This window comes from Oncorhynchus kisutch, linkage group LG30 (genome assembly GCF_002021735.2).
Source record: "Oncorhynchus kisutch isolate 150728-3 linkage group LG30, Okis_V2, whole genome shotgun sequence".
Classification (NCBI taxonomy): Eukaryota; Metazoa; Chordata; class Actinopteri; order Salmoniformes; family Salmonidae; genus Oncorhynchus; species Oncorhynchus kisutch.
In genome coordinates this window covers 32,101,276-32,123,312 of record NC_034203.2, presented here as the reverse complement: position 1 = coordinate 32,123,312, position 22,037 = coordinate 32,101,276, and the positions used below count along the sequence as shown (strand labels likewise).

At 43.2% G+C, this 22,037-nt stretch overlaps 3 protein-coding genes across 5 annotated transcripts in view; 2 read left to right on the top strand and 1 right to left on the bottom strand.

The window, feature by feature from the left end:
• Window positions 1-16: 16 nt before the first annotated feature.
• The window catches only part of LOC109882580 (NEDD8-like), a 43,013-nt gene continuing 20,992 nt past the window's right edge, over window positions 17-22,037 (bottom strand). Inside the window, exons 1-4 of one of the 3 annotated variants that reach the window (XM_020474682.2) lie at window positions 1,825-2,008; window positions 706-753; window positions 472-554; window positions 17-366 (exon numbers count right to left, since the gene is read on the bottom strand). In XM_020474682.2, the coding sequence (XP_020330271.1) occupies window positions 249-366; window positions 472-554; window positions 706-753; window positions 1,825-1,842 (267 nt within the window). In that variant the 5' untranslated portion in view covers window positions 1,843-2,008 and the 3' untranslated portion in view covers window positions 17-248. Of the gene's footprint in view, window positions 367-471; window positions 555-705; window positions 754-869; window positions 963-1,824; window positions 2,009-22,037 lie in introns of those variants that run through there. The other 2 variants (XM_031810461.1, XM_031810462.1) reach the window with 2 other exon arrangements.
• On the top strand, window positions 2,184-4,764 carry LOC109882583 (uncharacterized). The gene is made up of 11 exons (XM_020474686.2): window positions 2,184-2,319; window positions 2,479-2,663; window positions 2,740-2,843; window positions 3,122-3,213; window positions 3,372-3,552; window positions 3,721-3,826; window positions 3,906-3,994; window positions 4,066-4,157; window positions 4,277-4,384; window positions 4,503-4,544; window positions 4,627-4,764. Exons 1-10 carry the CDS (start codon window positions 2,256-2,258, stop codon window positions 4,517-4,519), a joined length of 1,038 nt encoding a protein of 345 aa, XP_020330275.2. The 5' UTR covers window positions 2,184-2,255; the 3' UTR covers window positions 4,520-4,544; window positions 4,627-4,764.
• LOC116358620 (uncharacterized) lies at window positions 12,257-14,837 on the top strand. Its single transcript, XM_031810459.1, has 11 exons — window positions 12,257-12,392; window positions 12,552-12,736; window positions 12,813-12,916; window positions 13,195-13,286; window positions 13,445-13,625; window positions 13,794-13,899; window positions 13,979-14,067; window positions 14,139-14,230; window positions 14,350-14,457; window positions 14,576-14,617; window positions 14,700-14,837. Exons 1-10 carry the CDS (start codon window positions 12,329-12,331, stop codon window positions 14,590-14,592), a joined length of 1,038 nt encoding a protein of 345 aa, XP_031666319.1. The 5' UTR covers window positions 12,257-12,328; the 3' UTR covers window positions 14,593-14,617; window positions 14,700-14,837.

Here is a 22,037-nt window from a genome sequence, read left to right as displayed (position 1 = left end):
ACTTCAAAACAAAAAGTCAACTTTACCTTTTTAATCACAAGCAAAATACTTGAACTTAAAGCAAGAGGTGGTTACAAAAACAATCTACACAGAAGATTTATAGCAGAAGGTCCTTTGTTTGCTGAGGAACAGGAGGCCTAATAACATTAGTGCCACACCATTGTGGCAATTTGCTGCTCTGTGTTGCAACATGGTGTGAGTGACAATGACAGAAACGTGGGTTGGCACAAGGCCGGCCCCAATGCCCACTAGACGATGAGTTGTATTCTGTTACAGTGGCAGACTAGCCCTCCTCTTAGCGCCAGGACCAGATGCAAAACTGAGCCTCCCTGGATCTTGTAGTCTGCAGCAGTCTTCTCATCGTTCCTGAGGGATGGGAGCAGATAAAACATCCAAGATGTAATGCCACCACTTGATTAAATGGAGCTGATGTTTCATGACAAGATTGTGATGGAAGGGTTGATCACTAACATCTGTTTTCCACTGTAGATTAGTCTTTGTTGTTGAGGTGGAATCCCCTCCTTCTCCTCCACTCTTTCTTTAATTCTCTCCACCTTCATGTGTACAAGAAAGCATATGAGCTAAATGTCTTTACTAGGACGTCACTCCCCAGCAATGTATGCTGACATGAGTAATATTACACATAGAAAGCAAATCCATGAGATGAATAGCATCAACCTCCGGAATAATGTAGATGTTTCATACCTTGTCTGTGGGCTCAATGTCGATCTCTATTTCTTTGCCAGTGAGAGTCTGTAACAGTAAAATAATTGATCATTTCAGAGCATAAAATACAATATTGCACGAAACAGCAACATCGTATAAGGATTGGCCTAAATTAGTGGGTAATGGCTATGGTTCAACAGCACCTGTTTATTGTACGAAGTGAGGCCTTGTATCCTGTCTGGATTAAGATGAAGACTGGGTGAGCAAAGCAGCTCAAACATAGGACAATGGCCATACAACTTAATTTAGTATGGTAGTAAGCTACCTAAAGTAAATTAGTTATACTGAACAAAAATATAAATGCAACATGTAAAGTGTTGGTCTCATGTTTCATGAGCTGATATAAAAGATGGCAGACATTTTTCCTTTGCCAAAACAATCCATCCACTTGGGGACAATAAAAGGCTGCTCTAAAATGTTTTGTCACAACACAATGCCACAGATGTGTCAAGTTTTGAGGGAGCGTGCAATTGTCATGCTGACTGCAGGAAAGTCCACCAAAGCTGTTGCCAGAGAATTTAATGTTAATTTCTCTACCATAAACTGCCTCCAATGTCGTTTCTGGCTTCTTCACCTGAGGGATCCTCTGAAACCAGCAACCCTGACAGCTGATGAAACTGAGGAGTATTTCTGTCTGTAATAAAGCCCTTTTTGGGGGAAAAACTCATTCTGATTGGCTTGGCCTGGCTCCCCTGTGGCTGCGCACTTGCCCTCCCAGTCCCATCCATTGCTGCACCCCTGCTCTCCCAATCCCACCCATGGCTGCGCCCCTGCCCAGTCCTGTGAAATCCATAGATTGGGGCCTAATGAATTTAATTCAATTGACTGATTTCCTTATATGAAATATAACTCTGAAAAATCTTTAATTGTTACTTGTGGAGATTATATTTTGGTTCAATATAGTTAATGTTAGCTAACTCTACATTCTATACGGGGATGACTGTTTCAATGTCAATGGCCTGCTGCAATGTCCACTATATAGCGCTTTTCAGATCTATTCATATATTTAGCTACGGCAGATAGCTAGATCGGTGATGAGATGATCATTCAGTATGTAAACTAGCGGTCTTGGCCACCAATTAAATGGCTGGTCCTTACCTTAACCTTGATCAGCATTTTGATTGTCGCATAAAATACGCTTTAACTCGATGTAAAAAAAAAAAAACTAATCCACACCTAGTGTGGTACTGTCAAATTGAGCAAACCAGATTGTTCAATCTTTTTGATTCAACTTTATTTCCTGTGTAAGTCACTATTCCGTCCGTTCATCGTGTTTTGTGAGACATAGGTTCCGCTTTGCAGACTACTTTATGGGGAAAATATGTAACTATTACAATTTTTACTTTTAAAACCCATAAAAATTCAAGGATGTTTTCAGACCAGGAAATACCAAAACTGATGATGTTGGTATGTTTTTAGGTCTATAATTATCGCTCCTTGACCTTTCACAGGTGTTCAGAATTAAGATGATTAGGATCAATTGGTCCATAAATATTTCTAGTTTGTAGGCACTCCTAGATCATTCAGTCATGTCTCTCCTTTGGCAATGTGCAATTCTTTTGGCTGTCGTAGCAGCAAGCGTTGCCAATGAAGGTACGTCTAATAATGAACGCATAATATGATTATGTAGCGCTGATACCATGTTAACTTGAATAGGCTACTTATCTCATGCTGACCGCCTAACAGACTAGCCAAGTTGTGGTGTTGGCTCTTGAGATGTGAATGATGACATTATCAAATTTATATTTTTAGATTTTAATGTGGATTGTGAGAAACACTCCATTAAAGTGACATGGAAGGTCAGTCCAGAGTTGGTTGAACATGCTGCCCGTCTTTTCCTTGGACACTGTGTTCCGTCCACATTTTCTGTTCTTCCCACGGGAGAAGGGATGGCGACATTCCACTACAACCTCAATGGCTGTGCCATCAAGAAACGGGTAATGTCTAACTCTTGACCCAATGTATGCCATTTTGGATCCTGCGACGACTAATGCTTCTCCTTCTATTCCCCAGGTGACTGGAGAAAAACACATCTATTCAACCAGCCTGACTTACAGACCTAACCGAAAGCCCAAACCTGCTGCTATTAGTCACCATATTAAGTGTGTTTACATAAGGTAAGCATCTATGCCAGGGGTACTCAACTCTTACCCTAAGAGGTCTGGCGCCTGCTGTCTTTCGGTTCTACTTTATCATTAATTGCACACACCTGGTGTCCCAGGTCTAAATCAGTCCCTAATTAGAGGGGAATGAAGTTTTTTTTAAATGCAGTGGAACTGAGTTGAGTTTTAGGGCTCTATTGGGTGTAGTGTACTCTAGCTATGGTGTTGGAATCAAATCTTCCTAAGCCTTTGCCACCTTCATTATTAAACTAAACATTCCCCCTTGTATGTAGACCTGAGGGATGGATTCCCCCATTCCTTATCCCTGCCTATGGTAGTGCTGAGGGTCATGGAGGATTGGTTTTCCACATGGCACTCCTCAATGGTGAGTGACTCATACAACATCAATTATTGTAAGAATATGTTCAGTCAACTTACCTGGTAAAGAAATTCCTAGCAGAGGACACTGCCCAAAGCTAGTTGAAACCTGTGGCTGTACAGTACGATGAGCATTGCGCCCCTTCCCCTCTCTGTTGAATGTAGAAGACCTTACTGGTCTGGCTAAGAGCAGCCTGTTTCCCCTGGGCTCTTTCATCCCCATCTGGGCAGCAGTGGATCAGAAGGACCATCAGCCCTTGCTGCTGCTCTTGGAGGAGTGTGTGGCGGCCACAACACCAGAACTGCAGTCTGCGAGCCTGGTGTACCCCATCATCACCAACAAGGGGTGTGTACCAGACCTGGCTATGGCCATGTAGGGTGCACGTTTTGGTTTTTGACTGCCTAGCGCTACACAGCCTACTCAAATGTTGAAAAGTATTGAATACATTTTAAAGTTAGCTTATTTGCTGGATGGAAGTTCTGTTTGTCTGCTCATTGCACAATGCATTTTCAGTTGCCTTGCAGATGGGAAGACTGGGAACTCCAGGTTCCTGCCTAGGTACCACTCGTCTGCTATTCTGCTTTACCTGCAGTCCTTCAAGTTTGCCTTAGGCGAGGAAGTGAGTGGACCACAAGTTCTCGGTATGACTGGGTTGTTTTCATACTGTAGCTCTTGACTGTTCTCTTATTTCACCCCAGGTGTATATTCATTGTAAGCTTGTTGCATGGGACCCTGAGGTTTTTGATATAGAAAAGAAGGCTTGCCACTACATTAAAGAGACTGGAGAGTAAGTATTGGTCACATAACGACCATAATGACGTTAGTGCCAATGCAACAGCCAACTTTTTTTATTCATAGATGGGAGCTGCTGGACGACCCGTCTCAAAGTGACCTCTGCAAGTGCTGTGACTCGAGTTGCAAGCCTCGGTTGAAGAGGGGTGTGGATTCAGGTATTTTGAGGCACTTCATTTCAAGCCTGACTAAACTGTAGTTCCATATTCATTTGAGCTGATCACTCTTGAGTTCTGATGGGACTGCAGCTTGAAGTAATTTATATATTTTTTCTCAGAACCCCAGGGCCTGGTTCAAAACTCTGTTCTTGGACCGCTCACAATAGTGGAAAACTCTGAAACCTGGATCCCCAGTGAATTTGTAAAATATCCTACTGTAGAACAAGGTTGGTGATTTTGGCATTGAAGACTATAGTTTACACTTGGCTTTTAATTGTATCAGCTTTGATGCCAAATGAACTTGAACCTGTAACCTACTCATCTGTCATTGTGTTCTGTATTCAGTTGACTGGTTGGTGTAATGGTCTGGAACACTTTGCTTGTCAGGTGTGTGTGCTGGTTATTTTACTGTAAAATCCCCCAACGGCAATGAGATGCGTGTTACTAACAATTCTTCAACCTGTTACAGGGATGGCTGTCTTTTCTGTCTCTACAGCCATCTAATTGTAGGTGGCCTGAAGGGTGCATCACTTTCCACTATCCCCAGTATGGATATGCTCAAGTCAAAGGACTTCATGTTTCAATAAAATGAGTACTTTACAATGGTGTTTGTTTCTAATGGTTGTCAAAATGCTATGATCCTGATGAGATGTACCCTAAATCCAGTAGTGCGGAGCCGGTATCTACACAAAATAGCCAAGATGTGACCATCTGGTTGTAAGAAGATGATCTCAATGAGAGTGCTCAGTGTTTTGCGACTTTGTTCTGGACTTCCCAGTGTCCTGATTACTCTTGAACTGTAACACTTTCTTCTCTTGGCATAATTAGATTGCTAATGATAGTCACCGCAGGTGTTCATGCAATGGTAGCGCTATTTGAAAGATTGTCATAAGTGAACCTGCTTATTGTTGGCTATACATTTTCAGCAGTAGCCCACCCAAGATGAAATTGACAAGGGGTAGGCGGTCACTTGAAATAAGAGTTTGTTATTTACTGACTTGCCTAGTTAAATGTGTGCTGACGTTTCCCTTACCAATATTTGGAGGAAGGTCACTGGAGACCTGTGAGGTGTGTTGTGGCAATTTCCTGTATTAACAAATCATGAGAGCAAACCACACGCAAGTCAGTTATATAAAGTCCATATTTAATTATGAGCTTCACCATAGCCCTGTGACTCTCAGATCAATTCAGTGTCTATAAATTAATTCTCAGTGCTTACAAAACAATTCTTAGTATCATTTCTAGTGAAGACACACCCCTCTCAACTCACATGACAAATAACAGATCTTAGGAACATTACAAAGGAAGACTTTACTTGAGAGAGGAGTATCCCATAGCCAGACAGCATTAGCTATAAATTATCGTTCCGTTTGGTCTCCTAAACAAAGTTCCTATCCACTTCTTGGTACCACTTAGGACCAAAACATTACCTCATCCAATGGCATATGTCAATTGTCAATTTGAGATACTCCCATCTCAAATACACCCCCTCCTGGACAAGATCAGAAAAGACAGTGAGACTCCTAGGCTTTACACTAAATCAAGATAAGGACAACCTCAGAGGGGACATGTAATAGTTAGACACATTTCCATAAGAAGACAAGCCTAACCTCTCCCCTCCCTGGGGCACAAGTAACTTTCCCCACATAAGCATACTTATGAAAATTGATAAAACATCTTATTTATTAATGTTACCTAAAGAATTTGGATTCTGACACAACAGGCGGAAGTTGTGTTGGAGGTTGATGTGGCAGGGGTAGAGGTCATGGTGGGTGTGAAGCCTACAGCTCGAGCCAGACTGGTTGCTTGTGGGATATACGGATGGATAATCCTGGGTGCTGCTTCATAAAACTGTTAAAACCAGTCTATGCCTGCCAACTGCCTTTCCTTATTCAATGTGTTTTGGATTCCCATCCTCTCCGCCAGGTCAACTGACCCGTAACCTAATTCCTATTCTGAACCTAGCCTAACCGTAAACCCTATTCATATGCCATTTAGCATATGCTTTTATCCTAACCCTGGCTCCTATTCTAATTCCGACCCCTAATCCTGATAACTGGGGGATTATCTGACTATGATAACAGACATATTATGCTAACTAGGTGGCACGCATTTAATTCACCTCAGACGTTCTGCTAGTTAGGTTGCTAGCTAGCTAACTTGGCTAGTCAGTGCCTAAATTACAGCTAGATACAAATGATCAACAATAAAGAGAGATATCTTGCCGCATTGGTGTGGCAGACGGATTCCTGCCCTCAACATACTAACCTAACATATTACCACTTTACTAATAAAATCCAAATGTTTCCCTCTAAACAAATGGATGATTTATCTTAAGGCTTCCTTACATGTATATATCAAAAAACTAAATGTATCTAACTTCATTGGATTATATATACAACTTTTTCTAAATGATAAATAATTCAATACATTTAACTCAAAATTGTTTGATGGCATGACTTCAAAAATGTTGAAATAGAGGACATTTGTTGTTGTTGTGAGAATTTCAGGGGGGAGGGCACGCCTTACCCCAGGGTGCGTCTCGCCCCATAGTATCCTATATCCCAGTTGATTTGATGGTAAATTTACAACACTTCTGAGCGATGAATAAGAAATGGGAAAGTTCCAATTCCAAACAAGCTTAAGTCTCTTTCTGTACCTGTTCAAATTCTCTGGAAATGCAGTATTGCTTTCTTCCTTCCATGAGATCACTAGCTATTCCATTACTTTTCCAGCGATTTTTTGTTTAAAAAAATGTACATTTAGAAAGTTGGCATAAAAAAATAGTCCCGACAATTGAATTGCCTGCTACGATGCGCTTTCATTTCTTGTCTCGTATATCTCGTCACATCAACAACAACAAAAATGGCTAAAACCCAGTGTCAAATATAACTTAAGTGGTTGAAGTGTTTTTATTATTACCCATTTAGGAAAAATGTGAATTAATACATTTGAGACAGGTGGCAGTGCATACAGGCTATCTGTTTCATGTCTCAGGTAGCCCTCGAAAGCCAGCATGGACAGAATGCAATGTATTTGTATCCATTCCATGCAGTCATTAAAAGAGAGACAACTGGCTGAATTGTGTCCAAAGCCTTATCTTCCACCTACACCTTACCAGAACCCAACGCAGAAAGGTACCGGTGCAGAACCGGTTACATTGGTGCCGTGGCCCGGATCAACGTGGATCATTGTGAATCGCCGTTGATCAACACCAGCTTGGTCACCAGGTGGCCAGTCCTGACTTTGGAAATCTTATCACACAACTAGCCCATCAGATAGGACAGTCTATATCATCTCAAATTAGGAAGGAAGGTGAGAAGAAGGAGGACATGCTCAGAGCTCCAGTGCAGGCGAGACATTCACTGAACTTGGTCATGCAGTCTGACGTGAGAGAGAAGAAGCCACTATCAGAGCCAGTCATTCTCATTGGTTTAGGGGGGAAAATAAAATGCATGTATGAAGTTGACCTTAATGTGTATGGGATTAGTTGTTTAGTCCCTGTGCTCATAGTCCCAGGTCAGCATGATGATCTCATCCTCGGTACAAACTTGATAAAACACCTTATGCATCAAATGAAGGGTACTGACGAGTACTGGAGCCTCATATCAGAATGTGCTTCGCAGCCATCATCTATAGGTGAATACTTTTTGAACATGATGACTAACCTGACATGTTGGCAGAGTGAAGAAATGCCCAGAAAAAATAGGGACAGTCAAACTCAACCAGGCTGTCACACTCCTCGCTAAACAAGAGCAGCTAGTATGGGGAGGCTTCCCAACAGCGTGCCAATGTCTCCAGGGAGCACCATGCCATGAAATATCATGGTGGGTCGAGTCATCACACCCATGTGGGGTGACAGGTGTGTGCCCATGAAAGTCACTAACCTATCGGACAAACTCTAAAGACAAATTGCAAGCTGGCTGATGTGTCCCCCTGTCTGGCTGTGGAGGACTTCACCGTTTTCCAAGGCTCCTGCAAAATGGAAGGGGGAACTCTAGGAAAGCAGCCCATTACAACCGACTTCGTGGATTTGAAGCAGAAACTGCTTGATGTAGGGTTGGGAGAGATTGACATCAAACCCTGTAAAACCAGTCAAGCATCAAGAGAGGAATTAGTTCAGTTACTTCTTATGATCTGTTCTCCAAGAGCGCACTGCATTGTGGCAAAGCCAAGGGCTTTGAGCATTGCATTCGACTCACAGATGACAGACCATTTCGCCTACCATATCGGAGGGTTCTGCCTGCCCATTACCAGAAACTACGACAAGTGTTGACGGAAATGGAGGAACAGGAAATAATCAGGAAATCCGTTTGCGAATATGCTTCCCCTCTAGTAATGGTGTGGAAGAAAGATGGTGGGCTTCGTATATGTACAGATGTCAGATGGCTAAATGTAAGGACACACAAAGATGCACACCCACTTCCACACCAATCTGACTGTCTTGCAGCTCTAGGGGGCTACACCTTCTTCAGTACGATGGACTTGACGTCAGGCTTTTACAACATACCTATGTGTGAGGAAGACAAAAAGTATACAGCCTTCACTACCCCACTGGGTCTGCATGAATACAATTGAATGCCGCAGGGCCTATGCAATAGTCCAGCTTCATTTATGAGGATGATGCTTAGCATTTTTGGAGACCTAAACTTCAGTAGCCTGCTGTGTTACCTAGACGACCTCTTGGTGTTTGCACCAAGCGAAAGACAAGCCTTGGATAGATTGGAGCTGGTGTTCCAGAGACTGAGACAGCACAACCTGAAACTGAGTCCAAAGAAATGCAATTTCTTGCGGATGTCTGTGAAAGTTTTGGGTCATGTCATTAATGGTGACGGGGTGGCTGTGGACCCAACCAAGGTGGATGTGATATCCAAAATGACAAAGTCGGATCTAATGGAGGAAGATGGGTGCACTCCTTCAGTACGAAGGATCAAATCTTTCCTAGGAATGATATTCTACTATCAACATTTCATTCCAAACTGTTCTGCTATTGCCAAGCCACTCTTCACTCTCACCGCAGGTCAGAAGAGAATGGGGAATGTGAAGCCTGAGAAGCAAGCTGGTAGCTTCAGAAAGTTGAAACCTACTGACTGGACTAATGGGTGTGATTCTTCACTTAACAGCCTTAAGGAGAGGTTGTTAAACTGTGCTGTTCTTGGTCATCCGGATTTAACAAGGCCATTGATCCTGTCAATTGATGCCTCCCTGGACGGGTTGGGCGCTGTACCGTCTCAAATACCTGCTGGTGAAGATAGAGCACGTCCCATCGCTTTTGCCAGTAAAACATTGAGTGACTCACAAAAAAAAATATCCTGCCCACAGACTTGAGTTTTTGGCCTGTGTGTGTGAAAAGAGTGTGTTTGAAAAGTTTAGCCACTGGCTCAAGGGACATTCATTTACAGTTTGGACTGATAATAATCCCCTGACATACATAATGACAAAACCAAAATTTGACGCCTGCGAGCAACGATGGGTAGCCAAATTGGCGCCCTACTCATTCGATCTGAAGCACATAGCAGGTACAATGAACGTTGTGGCTGATGCCCTCAGTAGGGACCCATTTGCCAAGTTAGTTAGTCACAGGCTGATCATTGAGAACTATGTCAGTCTGCTTGCTGAAGACGATGCTATAGAAGAGGATGGGATTCAAGATGTGTTTCGCTTGAAGGTCCAGAGTCACATAGTGAAAAAACAAGCAGAGACCATCTCTACGAATCAGTCTGACAGCTGTCCTTTAACCTGTGGCTCTGCAGTAGTGAAAGCAATCTGTGAAGTCTATGATCAGTGTGATGTAGCGACCGAAGCTTGAGCAGTACAGTTAGTGCAGTCTGTGCAACTACGCTTCAGCGGTGTCAAGAACTTGATCGTACGATTTCTAAGGCTATCCTGTTTGTCATCTGCAAAAGACATCCTTCAAGACGAGAGAGTGATGGATTTGATTCACAAACCCTTGCACTCGTCAAGCAGGGAGAGAGGATCAGGGTCCAAGATGGATTTACAGGGTGACAAAGGATCCCCTGAGCAAACAAAAGCATGTGTGATGCCCAAAAATATGAAGGAGAAAGCATTGAGTGGTGTGCATGACCATGCTGGCCACCAAGGGGAAGCTAGGAATCTTCATTTGGCAAGGCAGCATTTCTTCTGGCCCAAGATGGAGCATGATGTGAAGGAGTATGTCAAATGCTGTCGGAGACGCATCCTGGCTAAGTCTCCTGAGCTGTCTGCTCCACCTCCCCTGGAAAGCATCAGAACCTCTGCTCCTATGGAGTTGGTATGTCTCGACTTTTGGCGTGCTGAGGACAACAAGCTACGCTCAGTGGATGTATTGGTTCTGACAGATCACTTCATCAAGTTAGCTCACGCCTTTCCATGCTCAAATCAAACGGCAAAGGAAGTTGCCAGAAAGATATGGGACAAGGTATTTTGTGTTTATAGATTTGCTGAGCGGATCCACACGGATCAAGGTGCCAATTTTGAGAGCTAATCACAGAACTTCTCAAGCTCTCTGGTGTCGCCAAGTCACACACAACTGCGTATCATCCCATGGGGAATGGGGGAACGGAAAGGTTCAATCGAACTCTGTGTAATATGCTTCGCTCACTCCCTCTAAAAGCTAAATAGAAATGGCCGCAGCAGATACAAACTCTAACGTTTGCCTACAATGATACTGTACACGAAACCACTGGCTATGCTCCATTCCAAGTCATGTTAGGTCGCGTTCCGAGACTCCCTGTTGATATAATGTTCAAGCAAGTTTTGAGGGATCCTGTGCTTGTTGACTATAGTAGCTATGTAAAAACACTGAAGTCCCATCTCCATGAAGCAGTGAGCATCACTCAACGGCATACAGTTAAAGAACAACAGAAACAGGTCAAACATTATGACAGAAAAGTCAGAAGCACTCACCTGAACAAAGGAGACAGAGTGCTTCTCGCTAAAAAAGGAGAAAGGGGGAAAAGAGAACTTGCCGACAAGTGGGAAGCTAAGGTGTACACGGTCATTGACAGAAACTTACATACACACATATATAAGGTGGTGGATGATAAAGGAAACACCAAGGTGGTACATCGGAACCTTCTTCTAGACATCAGCTTTCTGCCGGTAGAAACACCTAAGGATGATTCACGTGAATCTCAATCAGATGGAGCTGTAGATCCAGAGTATGAGGGTCAGTCAATGGACCTTTCAGGCTTTGATGAAGAGGAAAGCTCTGGAGATATGACCAGTTCATGGATACTCAGTGGAGTAGATGACCCCGCAAATCAGGACTCTTCGGAGAGAAAGGAGACAGTCAGAGATGAGATGGAGCAAGAACAGTCAGCGTACAGCTGCAGGGACAATCCAAATCAAGACCGTCAAGCTCAGCTATCTCTCAATAATGAGACTGCTATTAGCATTCCTGACTATGACAGGTTAGCTGTAGTCCCTGACACAGAACCTTCAGGTATTCCTGACTCAATTGCACCCACTGATTTAGCTAGTGACCAAGACTTACGAAGACCGGGTTCACGTGATTCGCAAGATGTGGACAGAACACGCACTGGCAGGGTAGTGAAATCTGTAAGTCGTCTTATTGAGACAATGGCTCAGAGACCATTCACTATGGAGGGCTTAGCCACCAAACTAGGAAAGTAGTCCCAGTCTCTTCCAACTCTGTTTTTAAAAAAGGTTTTCTTTATTTCTTCTGTTGTTCTAAGGAATATTCATGGATATGTAAAGCCATCTAAGTGATGTGTAGAATGGTCAAAGATTGGGGCGGCAGGGTAGCCTAGTAATGACTCAGTAGAGTTTGTTATCCCTTGTGTTCCATATCTTGATTGATATGCATTCAGGATTTTGGTGAAATTCAGGAGGGGTGAAAGTAACAGTTGTAAAATATAATTGATGTATTTCACTGAAAATCCCTCATTTTGTGTTTTGTGAGACATAGGTTCCGCTTTGCAGACTACTTTATGGGGAAAATATGTAACTATTACAATTTTTACTTTTAAAACCCATAAAAATTCAAGGATGTTTTCAGACCAGGAAATACCAAAACTGATGATGTTGGTATGTTTTTAGGTCTATAATTATCGCTCCTTGACCTTTCACAGGTGTTCAGAATTAAGATGATTAGGATCAATTGGTCCATAAATATTTCTAGTTTGTAGGCACTCCTAGATCATTCAGTCATGTCTCTCCTTTGGCAATGTGCAATTCTTTTGGCTGTCGTAGCAGCAAGCGTTGCCAATGAAGGTACGTCTAATAATGAACGCATAATATGATTATGTAGCGCTGATACCATGTTAACTTGAATAGGCTACTTATCTCATGCTGACCGCCTAACAGACTAGCCAAGTTGTGGTGTTGGCTCTTGAGATGTGAATGATGACATTATCAAATTTATATTTTTAGATTTTAATGTGGATTGTGAGAAACACTCCATTAAAGTGACATGGAAGGTCAGTCCAGAGTTGGTTGAACATGCTGCCCGTCTTTTCCTTGGACACTGTGTTCCGTCCACATTTTCTGTTCTTCCCACGGGAGAAGGGATGGCGACATTCCACTACAACCTCAATGGCTGTGCCATCAAGAAACGGGTAATGTCTAACTCTTGACCCAATGTATGCCATTTTGGATCCTGCGACGACTAATGCTTCTCCTTCTATTCCCCAGGTGACTGGAGAAAAACACATCTATTCAACCAGCCTGACTTACAGACCTAACCGAAAGCCCAAACCTGCTGCTATTAGTCACCATATTAAGTGTGTTTACATAAGGTAAGCATCTATGCCAGGGGTACTCAACTCTTACCCTAAGAGGTCTGGCGCCTGCTGTCTTTCGGTTCTACTTTATCATTAATTGCACACACCTGGTGTCCCAGGTCTAAATCAGTCCCTAATTAGAGGGGAATGAAGTTTTTTTTAAATGCAGTGGAACTGAGTTGAGTTTTAGGGCTCTATTGGGTGTAGTGTACTCTAGCTATGGTGTTGGAATCAAATCTTCCTAAGCCTTTGCCACCTTCATTATTAAACTAAACATTCCCCCTTGTATGTAGACCTGAGGGATGGATTCCCCCATTCCTTATCCCTGCCTATGGTAGTGCTGAGGGTCATGGAGGATTGGTTTTCCACATGGCACTCCTCAATGGTGAGTGACTCATACAACATCAATTATTGTAAGAATATGTTCAGTCAACTTACCTGGTAAAGAAATTCCTAGCAGAGGACACTGCCCAAAGCTAGTTGAAACCTGTGGCTGTACAGTACGATGAGCATTGCGCCCCTTCCCCTCTCTGTTGAATGTAGAAGACCTTACTGGTCTGGCTAAGAGCAGCCTGTTTCCCCTGGGCTCTTTCATCCCCATCTGGGCAGCAGTGGATCAGAAGGACCATCAGCCCTTGCTGCTGCTCTTGGAGGAGTGTGTGGCGGCCACAACACCAGAACTGCAGTCTGCGAGCCTGGTGTACCCCATCATCACCAACAAGGGGTGTGTACCAGACCTGGCTATGGCCATGTAGGGTGCACGTTTTGGTTTTTGACTGCCTAGCGCTACACAGCCTACTCAAATGTTGAAAAGTATTGAATACATTTTAAAGTTAGCTTATTTGCTGGATGGAAGTTCTGTTTGTCTGCTCATTGCACAATGCATTTTCAGTTGCCTTGCAGATGGGAAGACTGGGAACTCCAGGTTCCTGCCTAGGTACCACTCGTCTGCTATTCTGCTTTACCTGCAGTCCTTCAAGTTTGCCTTAGGCGAGGAAGTGAGTGGACCACAAGTTCTCGGTATGACTGGGTTGTTTTCATACTGTAGCTCTTGACTGTTCTCTTATTTCACCCCAGGTGTATATTCATTGTAAGCTTGTTGCATGGGACCCTGAGGTTTTTGATATAGAAAAGAAGGCTTGCCACTACATTAAAGAGACTGGAGAGTAAGTATTGGTCACATAACGACCATAATGACGTTAGTGCCAATGCAACAGCCAACTTTTTTTATTCATAGATGGGAGCTGCTGGACGACCCGTCTCAAAGTGACCTCTGCAAGTGCTGTGACTCGAGTTGCAAGCCTCGGTTGAAGAGGGGTGTGGATTCAGGTATTTTGAGGCACTTCATTTCAAGCCTGACTAAACTGTAGTTCCATATTCATTTGAGCTGATCACTCTTGAGTTCTGATGGGACTGCAGCTTGAAGTAATTTATATATTTTTTCTCAGAACCCCAGGGCCTGGTTCAAAACTCTGTTCTTGGACCGCTCACAATAGTGGAAAACTCTGAAACCTGGATCCCCAGTGAATTTGTAAAATATCCTACTGTAGAACAAGGTTGGTGATTTTGGCATTGAAGACTATAGTTTACACTTGGCTTTTAATTGTATCAGCTTTGATGCCAAATGAACTTGAACCTGTAACCTACTCATCTGTCATTGTGTTCTGTATTCAGTTGACTGGTTGGTGTAATGGTCTGGAACACTTTGCTTGTCAGGTGTGTGTGCTGGTTATTTTACTGTAAAATCCCCCAACGGCAATGAGATGCGTGTTACTAACAATTCTTCAACCTGTTACAGGGATGGCTGTCTTTTCTGTCTCTACAGCCATCTAATTGTAGGTGGCCTGAAGGGTGCATCACTTTCCACTATCCCCAGTATGGATATGCTCAAGTCAAAGGACTTCATGTTTCAATAAAATGAGTACTTTACAATGGTGTTTGTTTCTAATGGTTGTCAAAATGCTATGATCCTGATGAGATGTACCCTAAATCCAGTAGTGCGGAGCCGGTATCTACACAAAATAGCCAAGATGTGACCATCTGGTTGTAAGAAGATGATCTCAATGAGAGTGCTCAGTGTTTTGCGACTTTGTTCTGGACTTCCCAGTGTCCTGATTACTCTTGAACTGTAACACTTTCTTCTCTTGGCATAATTAGATTGCTAATGATAGTCACCGCAGGTGTTCATGCAATGGTAGCGCTATTTGAAAGATTGTCATAAGTGAACCTGCTTATTGTTGGCTATACATTTTCAGCAGTAGCCCACCCAAGATGAAATTGACAAGGGGTAGGCGGTCACTTGAAATAAGAGTTTGTTATTTACTGACTTGCCTAGTTAAATGTGTGCTGACGTTTCCCTTACCAATATTTGGAGGAAGGTCACTGGAGACCTGTGAGGTGTGTTGTGGCAATTTCCTGTATTAACAAATCATGAGAGCAAACCACACGCAAGTCAGTTATATAAAGTCCATATTTAATTATGAGCTTCACCATAGCCCTGTGACTCTCAGATCAATTCAGTGTCTATAAATTAATTCTCAGTGCTTACAAAACAATTCTTAGTATCATTTCTAGTGAAGACACACCCCTCTCAACTCACATGACAAATAACAGATCTTAGGAACATTACAAAGGAAGACTTTACTTGAGAGAGGAGTATCCCATAGCCAGACAGCATTAGCTATAAATTATCGTTCCGTTTGGTCTCCTAAACAAAGTTCCTATCCACTTCTTGGTACCACTTAGGACCAAAACATTACCTCATCCAATGGCATATGTCAATTGTCAATTTGAGATACTCCCATCTCAAATACACCCCCTCCTGGACAAGATCAGAAAAGACAGTGAGACTCCTAGGCTTTACACTAAATCAAGATAAGGACAACCTCAGAGGGGACATGTAATAGTTACAGACACATTTCCATAAGAAGACAAGCCTAACCTCTCCCCTCCCTGGGGCACAAGTAACTTTCCCCACATAAGCATACTTATGAAAATTGATAAAACATCTTATTTATTAATGTTACCTAAAGAATTTGGATTCTGACACAACAGGCGGAAGTTGTGTTGGAGGTTGATGTGGCAGGGGTAGAGGTCATGGTGGGTGTGAAGCCTACAGCTCGAGCCAGACTGGTTGCTTGTGGGATATACGGATGGATAATCCTGGGTGCTGCTTCATAAAACTGTTAAAACCAGTCTATGCCTGCCAACTGCCTTTCCTTATTCAATGTGTTTTGGATTCCCATCCTCTCCGCCAGGTCAACTGACCCGTAACCTAATTCCTATTCTGAACCTAGCCTAACCGTAAACCCTATTCATATGCCATTTAGCATATGCTTTTATCCTAACCCTGGCTCCTATTCTAATTCCGACCCCTAATCCTGATAACTGGGGGATTATCTGACTATGATAACAGACATATTATGCTAACTAGGTGGCACGCATTTAATTCACCTCAGACGTTCTGCTAGTTAGGTTGCTAGCTAGCTAACTTGGCTAGTCAGTGCCTAAATTACAGCTAGATACAAATGATCAACAATAAAGAGAGATATCTTGCCGCATTGGTGTGGCAGACGGATTCCTGCCCTCAACATACTAACCTAACATATTACCACTTTACTAATAAAATCCAAATGTTTCCCTCTAAACAAATGGATGATTTATCTTAAGGCTTCCTTACATGTATATATCAAAAAACTAAATGTATCTAACTTCATTGGATTATATATACAACTTTTTCTAAATGATAAATAATTCAATACATTTAACTCAAAATTGTTTGATGGCATGACTTCAAAAATGTTGAAATAGAGGACATTTGTTGTTGTTGTGAGAATTTCAGGGGGGAGGGCACGCCTTACTCCAGGGTGCGTCTCGCCCCATAGTATCCTATATCCCAGTTGATTTGATGGTAAATTTACAACACTTCTGAGCGATGAATAAGAAATGGGAAAGTTCCAATTCCAAACAAGCTTAAGTCTCTTTCTGTACCTGTTCAAATTCTCTGGAAATGCAGTATTGCTTTCTTCCTTCCATGAGATCACTAGCTATTCCATTACTTTTCCAGCGATTTTTTGTTTAAAAAAATGTACATTTAGAAAGTTGGCATAAAAAAATAGTCCCGACAATTGAATTGCCTGCTACGATGCGCTTTCATTTCTTGTCTCGTATATCTCGTCACATCAACAACAACAAAAATGGCTAAAACCCAGTGTCAAATATAACTTAAGTGGTTGAAGTGTTTTTATTATTACCCATTTAGGAAAAATGTGAATTAATACATTTGAGACAGGTGGCAGTGCATACAGGCTATCTGTTTCATGTCTCAGGTAGCCCTCGAAAGCCAGCATGGACAGAATGCAATGTATTTGTATCCATTCCATGCAGTCATTAAAAGAGAGACAACTGGCTGAATTGTGTCCAAAGCCTTATCTTCCACCTACACCTTACCAGAACCCAACGCAGAAAGGTACCGGTGCAGAACCGGTTACATTGGTGCCGTGGCCCGGATCAACGTGGATCATTGTGAATCGCCGTTGATCAACACCAGCTTGGTCACCAGGTGGCCAGTCCTGACTTTGGAAATCTTATCACACAACTAGCCCATCAGATAGGACAGTCTATATCATCTCAAATTAGGAAGGAAGGTGAGAAGAAGGAGGACATGCTCAGAGCTCCAGTGCAGGCGAGACATTCACTGAACTTGGTCATGCAGTCTGACGTGAGAGAGAAGAAGCCACTATCAGAGCCAGTCATTCTCATTGGTTTAGGGGGGAAAATAAAATGCATGTATGAAGTTGACCTTAATGTGTATGGGATTAGTTGTTTAGTCCCTGTGCTCATAGTCCCAGGTCAGCATGATGATCTCATCCTCGGTACAAACTTGATAAAACACCTTATGCATCAAATGAAGGGTACTGACGAGTACTGGAGCCTCATATCAGAATGTGCTTCGCAGCCATCATCTATAGGTGAATACTTTTTGAACATGATGACTAACCTGACATGTTGGCAGAGTGAAGAAATGCCCAGAAAAAATAGGGACAGTCAAACTCAACCAGGCTGTCACACTCCTCGCTAAACAAGAGCAGCTAGTATGGGGAGGCTTCCCAACAGCGTGCCAATGTCTCCAGGGAGCACCATGCCATGAAATATCATGGTGGGTCGAGTCATCACACCCATGTGGGGTGACAGGTGTGTGCCCATGAAAGTCACTAACCTATCGGACAAACTCTAAAGACAAATTGCAAGCTGGCTGATGTGTCCCCCTGTCTGGCTGTGGAGGACTTCACCGTTTTCCAAGGCTCCTGCAAAATGGAAGGGGGAACTCTAGGAAAGCAGCCCATTACAACCGACTTCGTGGATTTGAAGCAGAAACTGCTTGATGTAGGGTTGGGAGAGATTGACATCAAACCCTGTAAAACCAGTCAAGCATCAAGAGAGGAATTAGTTCAGTTACTTCTTATGATCTGTTCTCCAAGAGCGCACTGCATTGTGGCAAAGCCAAGGGCTTTGAGCATTGCATTCGACTCACAGATGACAGACCATTTCGCCTACCATATCGGAGGGTTCTGCCTGCCCATTACCAGAAACTACGACAAGTGTTGACGGAAATGGAGGAACAGGAAATAATCAGGAAATCCGTTTGCGAATATGCTTCCCCTCTAGTAATGGTGTGGAAGAAAGATGGTGGGCTTCGTATATGTACAGATGTCAGATGGCTAAATGTAAGGACACACAAAGATGCACACCCACTTCCACACCAATCTGACTGTCTTGCAGCTCTAGGGGGCTACACCTTCTTCAGTACGATGGACTTGACGTCAGGCTTTTACAACATACCTATGTGTGAGGAAGACAAAAAGTATACAGCCTTCACTACCCCACTGGGTCTGCATGAATACAATTGAATGCCGCAGGGCCTATGCAATAGTCCAGCTTCATTTATGAGGATGATGCTTAGCATTTTTGGAGACCTAAACTTCAGTAGCCTGCTGTGTTACCTAGACGACCTCTTGGTGTTTGCACCAAGCGAAAGACAAGCCTTGGATAGATTGGAGCTGGTGTTCCAGAGACTGAGACAGCACAACCTGAAACTGAGTCCAAAGAAATGCAATTTCTTGCGGATGTCTGTGAAAGTTTTGGGTCATGTCATTAATGGTGACGGGGTGGCTGTGGACCCAACCAAGGTGGATGTGATATCCAAAATGACAAAGTCGGATCTAATGGAGGAAGATGGGTGCACTCCTTCAGTACGAAGGATCAAATCTTTCCTAGGAATGATATTCTACTATCAACATTTCATTCCAAACTGTTCTGCTATTGCCAAGCCACTCTTCACTCTCACCGCAGGTCAGAAGAGAATGGGGAATGTGAAGCCTGAGAAGCAAGCTGGTAGCTTCAGAAAGTTGAAACCTACTGACTGGACTAATGGGTGTGATTCTTCACTTAACAGCCTTAAGGAGAGGTTGTTAAACTGTGCTGTTCTTGGTCATCCGGATTTAACAAGGCCATTGATCCTGTCAATTGATGCCTCCCTGGACGGGTTGGGCGCTGTACCGTCTCAAATACCTGCTGGTGAAGATAGAGCACGTCCCATCGCTTTTGCCAGTAAAACATTGAGTGACTCACAAAAAAAATATCCTGCCCACAGACTTGAGTTTTTGGCCTGTGTGTGTGAAAAGAGTGTGTTTGAAAAGTTTAGCCACTGGCTCAAGGGACATTCATTTACAGTTTGGACTGATAATAATCCCCTGACATACATAATGACAAAACCAAAATTTGACGCCTGCGAGCAACGATGGGTAGCCAAATTGGCGCCCTACTCATTCGATCTGAAGCACATAGCAGGTACAATGAACGTTGTGGCTGATGCCCTCAGTAGGGACCCATTTGCCAAGTTAGTTAGTCACAGGCTGATCATTGAGAACTATGTCAGTCTGCTTGCTGAAGACGATGCTATAGAAGAGGATGGGATTCAAGATGTGTTTCGCTTGAAGGTCCAGAGTCACATAGTGAAAAAACAAGCAGAGACCATCTCTACGAATCAGTCTGACAGCTGTCCTTTAACCTGTGGCTCTGCAGTAGTGAAAGCAATCTGTGAAGTCTATGATCAGTGTGATGTAGCGACCGAAGCTTGAGCAGTACAGTTAGTGCAGTCTGTGCAACTACGCTTCAGCGGTGTCAAGAACTTGATCGTACGATTTCTAAGGCTATCCTGTTTGTCATCTGCAAAAGACATCCTTCAAGACGAGAGAGTGATGGATTTGATTCACAAACCCTTGCACTCGTCAAGCAGGGAGAGAGGATCAGGGTCCAAGATGGATTTACAGGGTGACAAAGGATCCCCTGAGCAAACAAAAGCATGTGTGATGCCCAAAAATATGAAGGAGAAAGCATTGAGTGGTGTGCATGACCATGCTGGCCACCAAGGGGAAGCTAGGAATCTTCATTTGGCAAGGCAGCATTTCTTCTGGCCCAAGATGGAGCATGATGTGAAGGAGTATGTCAAATGCTGTCGGAGACGCATCCTGGCTAAGTCTCCTGAGCTGTCTGCTCCACCTCCCCTGGAAAGCATCAGAACCTCTGCTCCTATGGAGTTGGTATGTCTCGACTTTTGGCGTGCTGAGGACAACAAGCTACGCTCAGTGGATGTATTGGTTCTGACAGATCACTTCATCAAGTTAGCTCACGCCTTTCCATGCTCAAATCAAACGGCAAAGGAAGTTGCCAGAAAGATATGGGACAAGGTATTTTGTGTTTATAGATTTGCTGAGCGGATCCACACGGATCAAGGTGCCAATTTTGAGAGCTAATCACAGAACTTCTCAAGCTCTCTGGTGTCGCCAAGTCACACACAACTGCGTATCATCCCATGGGGAATGGGGGAACGGAAAGGTTCAATCGAACTCTGTGTAATATGCTTCGCTCACTCCCTCTAAAAGCTAAATAGAAATGGCCGCAGCAGATACAAACTCTAACGTTTGCCTACAATGATACTGTACACGAAACCACTGGCTATGCTCCATTCCAAGTCATGTTAGGTCGCGTTCCGAGACTCCCTGTTGATATAATGTTCAAGCAAGTTTTGAGGGATCCTGTGCTTGTTGACTATAGTAGCTATGTAAAAACACTGAAGTCCCATCTCCATGAAGCAGTGAGCATCACTCAACGGCATACAGTTAAAGAACAACAGAAACAGGTCAAACATTATGACAGAAAAGTCAGAAGCACTCACCTGAACAAAGGAGACAGAGTGCTTCTCGCTAAAAAAGGAGAAAGGGGGAAAAGAGAACTTGCCGACAAGTGGGAAGCTAAGGTGTACACGGTCATTGACAGAAACTTACATACACACATATATAAGGTGGTGGATGATAAAGGAAACACCAAGGTGGTACATCGGAACCTTCTTCTAGACATCAGCTTTCTGCCGGTAGAAACACCTAAGGATGATTCACGTGAATCTCAATCAGATGGAGCTGTAGATCCAGAGTATGAGGGTCAGTCAATGGACCTTTCAGGCTTTGATGAAGAGGAAAGCTCTGGAGATATGATACTCAGTGGAGGAGATGACCCCGCAAATCAGGACTCTTCGGAGAGAAAGGAGACAGTCAGAGATGAGATGGAGCAAGAACAGTCAGCGTACAGCTGCAGGGACAATCCAAATCAAGACCGTCAAGCTCAGCTATCTCTCAATAATGAGACTGCTATTAGCATTCCTGACTATGACAGGTTAGCTGTAGTCCCTGACACAGAACCTTCAGGTATTCCTGACTCAATTGCACCCACTGATTTAGCTAGTGACCAAGACTTACAAAGACCGGGATCACGTGATTCGCAAGATGTGGTCAGAACACGCACTGGCAGGCAGGGTAGTGAAATCTGTAAGTCGTCTTATTGAGACAATGGCTCAGAGACCATTCACTATGGAGGGCTTAGCCACCAAACTAGGAAAGTAGTCCCAGTCTCTTCCAACTCTGTTTCAAAAAAGTTTTTCTTTATTTCTTCTGTTGTTCTAAGGAATATTCATGAATATGTAAAGCCATCTAAGTGATGTGTAGAATGGTCAAAGATTGGGGCGGCAGGGTAGCCTAGTAATGACTCAGTAGAGTTTGTTATCCCTTGTGTTCCATATTTT